We start from the raw sequence: 9,772 nt of genomic DNA, 5'->3' as shown, positions 1-9,772 counted from the left end.
GCTTCAGGGAAGCGAGGGACTCGGAGGGGACCCTGCGACAGGAGGGAGGGTGGGAAAGAGGAGCGGGAAGCCCAGGAAGGACTCGGACCGGCGTGGACGGCTGGTGGGGGCCGCTGCGGGGAGGGGCGTAGGAAAGCCCCCGGGGGGCGCGGGTGGGCGGCGGGGAGCGCGCGGCCGCCGGCCCGGTAACCGCCGGCGCGGTGGGCGGTGGCGCCCGAGGCCCCTCCCTCCCCACGGCCGCTCCTCCTCTTCCTCTCCCGCCCGCTCCGCGGCCCTCGGTCCCTGCGCGGCCTCGGCGGCGGCGGCGGCGGCGGCAGCGGCGGCGGCGGAGGCGGCGGCGGCAGCGGCGGCGGCGGTGGCGGCGGCGGCGGCGGCGGCGGCGGCGGCGGCGGCGGCGGCAGCGGCAGCAGCAGCGCGGCCCCTTTAAACCGCCCGCCCGCCCGCGCCCCCGCGCCTCGCGCCCGCGCGCCTCCATTTTCCCGGCCGCCCGCGCCGAGCCCCGCGCCCAGCCCGGCCCAGCCTGCGGCCTCCGCCGCCGCCGCCGGACATGGCCGCCAACATGTACAGGGTCGGAGGTAAGGCCGCCGCCTGTCCGCCCGCCGCCGCCGCCGCCTTTATGCGCCGCGGCCCCGACCCTGCCACCCCGGGCCCCGCCGGCCCCCATCCCCCCAGTCCCCGCCGGGTCCCCATCCCCCCCGGGCCCCATTCCGTCCCCCATCTCTCCTCCCTGCCTCGGTGCCAAACCGCCTCCCCGGGCCTCGCCATACCTCCACCCGGGCCCCCTCTGCACCCCCTACCCGGGTCCCCCGTCGTGTCCCTCCCTCCCCCATTTTCCCTTCTTCCCCTTCCCCTCCTCCGTCCGCCTCCCCATCGGCCCAGCCCCCCCCATCGGCCCACTTCTGGTCCCCTCCCTCCGCCTCTGCACCCCTCCCCCACTGCACGCCGTCCCGGCTGGGCCGTCCTTCCCCCTCCCTCGGCAGCGCTCACCCACTCTTCTGCACCCCACCCCATCTCCTTCCCCTCCCCCCCTTTCTGAGCAGCCCGTTCCTCCACCGCCACCTCTGCCCCGGCCATGCACATCCCAACCCGAAGTGACCCCGTGGGCCGGCCCTCATGAGCCGGTGCGGGTAGTGGCCGAGCGGCGCGCCAGGGAGGCGGGGGCTCTGCCCACCTGTTGGGGGCCGACCGTGTAGCCTGTTGGACCTTGGCAGAGGAACTGTGGAAGGCTCTGGAGTCGCAGAGCATCCTTCTTGGCCAGGGACTTGGCGGGAGCCCCCGACCCGAGCAGAACAGAGCACATGGTCTGGGTGGGGGGGTGCTGGCTGCCCTCCTGGGAGCGGGAGTTTGGGGGCCGCAGGGGTGTGGAGTGCCCACCGGGGCAGGCAGGGCTGGCTCGGGTGCTGGGGTGGGGAGTGGGTCCCCTCTGGGCTGGGGAGCCCCATGCGTGGGAGCCCAGGGGCGGCTGAGAGCTACCCTTGGGCCGGGCGTGTGCTTGGGGGCTTCCCCTAGCAGGGTTCCCTCTCCGAGTCCTCAGCAGCCTGTGGTCACCCCGAGCATGCTCTTCTAAGACACCCCCAAACTTTTTGCTGCGTCCTGTTTCCCCAGCCCAGCAGGGAGGTGCTTTGCAAGGGTGCGGAAGGGGCAGCTAGCCCCCTGGTTAGGGGGTCACTGAGCTGGCTGAGGCCCTGGGGGGCTTCCTTCCTGGGCTGTTCGTCCTCCCAGTTGGGCCCCAGCAAGCCGCCGGCTTTGGGCCTTGCCCCACTTTGTGGGGCGGGGGCTCTGGGAGGCTGTGCCGTGGGTTTTCCATGGGGTTCTGAGCTGGTCTTTCACAGGGAGATAGGTGAGGTGCCCACCCTCTTTGAGACTTTGAGATGCTCACTTGCCCACCTTTGGTGGAGTGTGTCAGGGCTGAGGATGGCGCTGGCCTCACTTTCCAAGTCTTCTCTGTCCTCAGTCTACACTGTCGCTGGCCAGGTGACCCAGAGTGCCAAGCCAGCCTTGTGATCTTGGGCGTGCACCCCCATCTGTGCAGTGGGTCAGTGCAGCACCTGCCCGGCCGTCAGGCCCTTTCTTGATCTCTCTGGCCCAGAGGTGGTGATGGGAACGGGGGCCTGTACCCCGTGTAGCACAGGCCCCTGGCGGACACCTGTGGGGAGCAGGCTGCAGTGTAGGGGCCCTTCCGGGAGGGGCCTGTTCAGTTCCCAGCTTCGCCGCTCCAAGCAGGAGCCGGCCATCTGTGGATGGAGGCGGGGGGGTCACCCCCAGGACCGAGCTGCCTTCTCCGCCCTGGTAGCTTCGGCCTCTGCCTCACCCCAGCTGTGCAGCCCAGGGCTCCTGCCTCTCTTGTAGCTGCCCGTTCAGTGCTCCCCGAACCCGTGCCGTCTTGGACCACCTTTCCGCAGTGCAGACCCCTCCAGGCCTCCTGCGCAGCCTGAGGCTCCTCTGGTCTGCCCACCCTCCAGCTCGCCTGGTGCCCCCTTGGGTTTAGCCAGCCAGAAGCCCCTTGGCAGGTGTGGTCTTACCTCCCATCCCAGGCGCTGGCCCTGCGGTCACGTCGGCATGCTGAATAAACGAAGCAGTGTCCGCAGAACGGAGGCGCCCAGCTCCTGGATGGAGGAGACACGGAGGCTGCAGGAGGAGGTGGCGGCAGCCGGGGGCTGGAGGCCCTCAGCTGGGCCCTGCTGCGCTTTCACCTGCTGCCAGGCACTTCTGCCAGCCCCTGCCTCGGTGGGTGGGACCCCCACTGTGCCTGCCTGTGGGGACTGGTTCCAAGGGGAGCTGTCCCTGCCCCATCCAGGCCGTGGATGCCCCGATCTCCACTTTTGTCCACTCCTTGACATGTGGGCTTCAAGCCACCTGTCTGTCTGCGAAGTCGGCGGGGGCCTGGCCACCCTCAGACCTTCTCGTGCCTCAGTTTCCCCACGGTGTTGACCAGGATCTCTGTGTCCTGTGGTGCCTCCTCCAGGGGAGTGGTCTGCGTGTCCCCCTGAGGGTGTCCTGGAGGCGCTCCCAGGGCCTGCGTTGCAGGACCGCTTCCACTTGGACTCCCTCTTGGTGCCTGCAGCTCTGTCCCCGGTTTCTGTATGGAATCCCAAGGTGCTGTCCCGTGGGTCTGCAAGGCCAGTGGGCGGGGTGTTGGCAGGTTGGCATCCTGGCCTGAGGTGCTGCTTGCTTGGAGTTGGGGGGCAGTGTCTGCATTTCTCAGGGCCCAGACAGAGGAAGGTACGCCCCTCTCTTACTGGGGTTTGGCCCTGCCTGGGCAGCCTGCTCTGGCCTGGGAGCAGTGCAGGAGCAGAGTCTGGGAAAGCCCCCCTCTCCACCGCCCCCGTTGTCTCCACTCAGGACGCTCTACCTTTTCCAAAGGTGCCAGACTCAGCCAGGAAAGTACAAGACGCCCGTTCAGTTTGGATTTCAGATAAACAGTTTCTTAGTGTAAGTTTGTACCAAATATTGCATGGGAGGGACACACACTAGAAAGTAGTTAGCAGAGTCTAGCGTTCTCTGGGTGTCCTGCATTCCACCTGGCAGGCCGTCCTGAGGCCCTGCCAGGAGGTCTGGGCGGGGCGAAGGCATGGCTGCAGCTTTGTGCCAGCTGACTGGCTGGGCAGAGAGGGTCAGCCTGGGAGGGGACAGGGCCTGGTTCTTCCCCGGGAAGTGACCCAGACTGGACAGAGGGTTGCTGTCGGCGGCGAAAGCAAATGTGGTGGAGGAGGCCTGGACGCGGGTGGCGGGGTCAGGGTCCACGACCCCTCTTCCTCTGGGATCTGGGCTCTGCGTGGGGAGTGGGGGCACCTGGCCAGTCTTCTGGAGCCAGCCGTGGACGGAGGGCACCACGGGCACCTCTTTTTGTCTCTGTGCAGAGACGTGCTGTCATGTTTCAGGACAGAAAGTGAAAACCAACAGCCAGGAGCCACCTGATACTGCGGTCACTGGGGCGGTGGGTGTGTTTTTAATGGGTGGGCTGCAGCCAGCTCCCCTCAGGTCTCGTCTGTCTTCAGGGAGCAGGGGGCCCGTGTCCGATGGCGGCGGGCACAGCCTTCCCGGGGCTCTGGGGGCCCCTGTGTGGACGGACCAGGGTGCTGGTGCCGTCTCCGCAGCCGGGGGGTCCAGGCTGACGTCGGAATGCGGTTCCTGGGGAGGGCCTGGCGGGCGGGGCTGCTGCCATTCGTTGCACGCGGGCCAGGCCCCTGTGGCCGCCCTGCTCTCGGCCAGCGGGACGCGGGTTGGAGCTGTGCCTTCTCGTGGGACACCTGCTCTCCCGGCCCTGCAGCGCCCTGACCCTCTCCTGGCTGCCGTTCGGGGGCTGCCTGAGGAGATGACCCTTCTGAGCGGCGGGTCTGCTCCGTCTCCCCTGCGTCAAACTGCTCAGTGGTTCCTGCGGTGGGGGGTCAACTCCCAGCACCTTCGGGGCCCCGTGATGTGGCCCCGCCCTTGGGTGGCCCCCCACCGCCCCCGACTGGGTCCTGGCCTTCTTGTCACTGCGCGGGGGTCCCAGCTGGGCACGGGCCCCTGAGACGGAGGCCCAGGTCCCTCTGGGTGACGCGTGTGGCGGTGGTGAGATCGGAGGTGAGGGCTGCTTGCCTCGGGAGTGGGGGGCGTGGCTGCGGCACAGCCAGCGGGACCCCGCGCTCGGCACCCCTGGAGGGCAGGCCCGCCGCTTCTCTGCCCTCTGCAAGGCGGGGGTCCGTCTGTGGGCGTCGGGCAGAGTGGGCTCCTCGGGCTGCGCGGCCGGGCTTCCCTGGGGGTCGCAGGAGAGGCGGCCACACCCCACAGGAGGGGACTGGGTTCAGCCCAGGGCCGCGGGGGGACGTGCTCCAGTGAGCTCAGCTGTGGGCACCGGCCGGGGCTTTCCCTGGCGTGTGGGTGAGGACGGCTCTGTCCCTCGGTCTGTAGAGATGTGTGGGGCACCTGCCATGCTCAGGCCTGGGGCCCGGCCTCTGGCGCCCGCGTGACCGGCCATCAGCCTCCACCCTGTGCTCCAGCGCCTGGAGGGAGGCTGGGCCCCGTGGTCGTCGGCCACTTGCCCCTCCAGGCACCGGCCTCCGTCCAGTGGGGTGTGTGCACGGGAGGCCTGGCTGGGGAGGTGGAGCCGCTGGGGCGGGGACAGAGGAGCAGGAGGGGGCCCGCATGCAGGCGGCCTGGCTCTGGGCTTGGGGGGCGCCTAGGTGTAGCAGGTGAAAGCGGACATGGTCCTGCAGGGTCAGGAGTCTGGCTTCCTTAGGCGCCCCGCCGTTCCTGCTGCGGGGTCCCCAGTCCCCGGGGACCGGGTGGGAGTCGGTTCTGGAGGGGTGCTGGCAGGCGTCTGGCGGCCCTCCTGGGGTGTGCGCCTGTCCCCGCCGGCTCCCCTCGCGCGGCATCCTGGCTGCGACCAGCTGGCCCACTTGCTCAGCGGACACATCCCGTCCAGCCCATCACTCCTCACGGATCGTCTCTGCGAATCTGCCGTCTCCCTAAGGTTTATGTGTAACCAGTGGGGCCACGAGGGGTGGGTCCCCCGGCCGGTTGAGGACCATGCCGCTTGAATTGTTGAGCTTTTAGTTGGAGATTTCGGTGTTTCGAGTGCCCCCCAGCATAGCCGTGAAGTGCGTCCAAGGTCCCTAAGCGCAGGGAGGCTACAGGCCCAACACTCATAAATGGACGATGCGATATGTACCGGACACGGTGTCTTTAAACGGATACTCACAGAGGACAGGTTATGTGTCGATCTGCTGATGAAAAGGTGGCCCGAGGCTGGTGGGACCCTGACCCTGGGCTCCCCCTGGGGCGATGGCTCAGTTCAGGACAGTTCGCTGTTAGTGGTGACATTAGGGAACATCATTACTGAGACAAACGGGAACGGCTTGTGTGTTTTCTTTACATTTAAAGTTAGGTCTATTGAAGTACACTTTCCAACACCCTTTTTTATGTGTGCAGTTCTTTGATTTGGGCAGACACACACCGTTGTGTAACTGCTGCACACGCTTCCACGTGTGTGGTCCTAAACAGGCCAGGAGGGGGAGGTGAGCGGTTAGACTGCTTCCACGACCCACGAGTGTCCCTTTTGCCTTCTCTAGTCAGCCCGCCTGCCCCCCACCCCAGCTCTGACAGCCCTGGCCTGTCCCTGTTGTTGCAGATCCCCTTTACCGGGTGTCATGCAGCGCGCTGGCTTCCTTCGTGGGGTGCAGCGCGTTCAGGACTTGTCCTCGTGTCGGTGGCTCCTCCTCTGCTTGCTGAATAGGTTCCGTCGAATGGACGTGCCGAGACCTATGCAGCAGCGAAGGGACATTGGGGTCAGCTCGGTCCCTTCAGGCTGCTGTAACGAGGCATGAGCCGGCGGGGGCTGGTTAACAACAGATGCCGACCTCTTGCAGTTCTGGAGGCTGCAGGTCCCAGGGCAAGGCTCCAGCAGCCTCAATGTCTAGGGAGCTCTGTGGCGTCTCCTGTGAGAGCACTCACCCCACTCCGGGCCCCACCTAAGCACCTCCCAAAGGCCCAGCCTCCAGATACGATGGCTTTGGGCTTAGGATTTCAGCGTGACTTTTGGAAGGACCTGACGTTCAGATCACAGCTGGGCCATTTGCAGATTTTTTTTAATATAATTTTTAAAAAACATGTATTTTATTTCTTTATTTTTGGCCACGTTGGGTCTTCGTTGCTGCACGCTGGCTTTCTCTAGTTGCGGCGAGCGGAGCTACTCTTTGTTGCGGTGCGCGGGCTTCTCATTGCGGTGGCTTCTCTTGTTGCGGAGCACGGGGTCCAGGCACACGAGCTTCGGTAGTTGCGGCTCCCAGGCTAGAGCGCAGGCTCAGTAGTCGTGGCGCACGGGCTTAGTTGCTCCGCGGCACGTGGGATCTTCCGGGACCAGGGCTCGAACCTGTGTGCCCTGCGTTGGCAGGCGGATTCTTAACTGCGCCCCCAGGGCAGCCCCTATTTCCAGTTTTGGTGGTTGAGGGAAGCAGACCGTGAACACCTGTGCTCAGCTTTTGAATGTGAACGTATGTTCTTATGGGTGTTTCTCGTGGGTGAAAGTGCCCAGGGGTGGGATTGCCTGGCGGGGTTGCCTGTCCGCAGTGCAGCCTCATTACTTTGCTGTGCTCCCGGCAGCGATGCTGAGGGTCCTGGGTCCTCTGCACGGGAGTCTGACTGGCACACAGGGCGTCTCACTGGAGTTTTGATTCGCGTTTCCCTGTGCATCTGTGCTGCTAGCCATCTTGCCGCGTGTTTATTTGCCACCCCTGTGCCTTTGGTCAGGCGTCTGGACAAATCCTTTGCCCAGTTTTTAAAATTGGAAAGAAGCTTACTGTTGAGTTGTGAGAGTTTCTTTTATAATCTGGATTTCAGTTCTTTACGAGATATGTATTTTGCACATTTTCTCTTTTGTAAGAGAGAAGTGTATGAAGTCTGCCTGCCCCAAGGTCACAAAGATTTTATCCTGTTTTTTTGTAGAATTTTTATAGTTCCAGGTTTTACTTGAAAGTGTATGACCCATTTGGAGTTCATTTCCTTGTGTGTGGTGGAGGTGATGGTTCTCGGGTCCTTCCCCTTTTGCGTGGGAATGTCCAGTTGTGCATCTCCACCTGTTAATGTCTTGACTGCCCCCCATCTGCAGGCACCTCGGTCGAACCCGTTGGCCGTGGTTCCCTTTGTTCCTCCTCTTTTCCATTGACGCAGCCGTGCTTGTGCCAATCCACGGCGTCGGGATTACTGTAACTTCACGGCAAATCTGGATCAGGTGGGAATCCTCCAACTTTTGTCCTTTTTCTTCTTCTTTTTCTTTTTGGCCGTGCCATGCAGCTTGGGGGAGCTTAGTTCCCTTGCCAGGGATTGAACCGGGCCCTCGGCAGTGAGAGTGCAGGGTCCTAATCACTGGACTGCCAGGGAATTCCCTGACTTTGTCCTTTTTCCAAATTGTTTAGCCTATTCTGGTGTCTCAGATTTCCCATGTAAAGTGTAGGGTTGACTTACTGGTTTCTACAGAAAAAAAATTGTGGAGTCTTGATTGGGATCACGTTGAAACTATGGTTGAGATCAGTTTGGGGGAAAGTTGGCATCTTCGCCAGGATTGAGCCCTCTGCTCCAGGGACTGCCAGGCTGCGGCCCACTGCCTGTTCTCGTGTGACTCATGAGCTAAGAATGGTTCCTGCATTTTTAAATGGTTGAGGAAAAAAAACCAAAAGAAGAATACTTCAGGACACCATGAAAGTTCCATGAAATTCAAATCTCAGTGCCCATAAATAAAGTCGTGTTGGAACGAGCCGTGCTTGTGCGTTTGCGTGTGTCCTCGGGCTGCTTTGGGGCCTCAGTGTGGTCGAGCGGTGGTGAGGTCACCTCACTCGCTCACCTGCCCACCTGCGGTGCTGTCATTGAGAATCACACCCGCGTGTCGTAACTCAGCAGCTCGGAGCCCTGTCTGCGTCCCCGTCCCCGTCGCCGCCGAGCGAGCAGGGCACCGGGCTTGGGAGGTGGTGGCTTTAGGGGCGTGAGCGCTGTGCCCAGAGGACACAGTGTGTGTGAGTGCAGCCACAGGGCTCCTTCACGGAAGTTCGCGAACCAGACAAGAGCCTCCAACAGAGTCTGCTCGCTTACCGGCCGGGCAGGCGAAGCCGGTTACTGGTGGTGACGTCATTCAGTCGTGTTGGTGGCAGCTGGCCGAGGAGCAGCCTTTGAGAGGCTGGTTGCCCAGGCTGAGGGGCTGGGAGTGGGCACGGGGTGCGCGGGATGGGCTCCCCGCGAGGAGACCGGCCTCTGTGAAGAGCTGCCAGGACCAGGCACAGCCGAGATGTTCAAAGAAGTGGGGAAAATGCCAGCCTCGTGCCGACTGAATTGGGCTCTGCTAGGACGCTGTGTCCACCCGGCTGGGCTCAGGGCGGCCAGGGAGCCGGGGGGGACGTCGTTTCCGGTGCGGCTGCCAGGGCGTCGCGGGACAGGTCAGCCCGGATCGGAGCTCTCCCAGCACAGCGGCGTCCAGTCTGAGGCCTGATGGCCCGGAGAGGCGAGGGGCTGGCGTCCTGCTGGTTGCACTGGGTCCTCCATCCTCTCCCGTCCTCGGACATTGGGGTTCCTGGTGCTCAGCCTTTGGACTCCGGTTCTCAGGCCTTTGGACTCGGGCTGATTCTCACCACTGGCTCCTGGTCCCCAGCTTGCAGATGGCAGATCATCTGACCTCTCAGCCTCTGTGCCCACGTGAGCTGATTCGTAGGACACACTGCTATATGCGCGAACAGAATTCGGTGTATGGAGCAGAACAGGGCTTGGCTGGACACCAGGACAAAGCTTGTTAACACATCAGGTGCCTGAAGCCCGTTGTCCCTCGGGCTGCCTGTCAGCAGGAGTTCTGTGCAAAATGTTGAGTCTCGCGCTTCACCCAACCTGTTGTGTCAACAGTGAGCTGCACTTGACCTCGAGGAGTTAGCCATCATCAGTTCTGTGAATTTTTATCCGAAGTGGAAGCTGAGGAGCTTCCCTGGTGGCTCAGTGGTTAAGAATCTGCCTGCCAGTGCAGGGGACACGGGTTCGAGCCCTGGTCCGGGAAGATCCCACATGCCGCGGAGCAACTAAGCCCGTGCCCTGTAACTACTGAGCCCCCGCGTGCTTCAACGACTGAAGCCCGCACTCCTAGAGCTAGCCTGTGCTCCACAATAAGACAAGCCACCGCTCGCCGCAACTAGAGAAAGCCTGTGCGCAGCAGTGAAGACCCAACACAGCCAAAAAAAAGGTGGAAGCTGAATATTTTGACTTACCCTACCGTGCAGCAGCTTGAGGGCATAGCAGTGGTTAAATTTTACTGTGATTT

General features: G+C 63.3%; 1 protein-coding gene across 4 annotated transcripts in view; it reads left to right on the top strand.

Annotated features, from left to right (window-relative positions):
• Positions 1-458: 458 nt before the first annotated feature.
• Positions 459-9,772, top strand: part of MTA1 (metastasis associated 1) — a 37,526-nt gene continuing 28,212 nt past the window's right edge. Inside the window, exon 1 of one of the 4 annotated variants that reach the window (XM_067027603.1) lies at positions 459-575. In XM_067027603.1, coding sequence (XP_066883704.1) covers positions 548-575 — 28 coding nt within the window. In that variant the 5' untranslated portion in view covers positions 459-547. The remainder of the gene's footprint in view (positions 576-9,772) is intronic. The other 3 variants (XR_010839353.1, XM_059058846.2, XR_010839354.1) reach the window with 3 other exon arrangements.

This window comes from Kogia breviceps, chromosome 3 (genome assembly GCF_026419965.1).
Source record: "Kogia breviceps isolate mKogBre1 chromosome 3, mKogBre1 haplotype 1, whole genome shotgun sequence".
Classification (NCBI taxonomy): Eukaryota; Metazoa; Chordata; class Mammalia; order Artiodactyla; family Physeteridae; genus Kogia; species Kogia breviceps.
The sequence above is the reverse complement of the archived record's forward strand: the minus strand, read 5'-3'. Positions and strand labels throughout refer to the sequence as shown.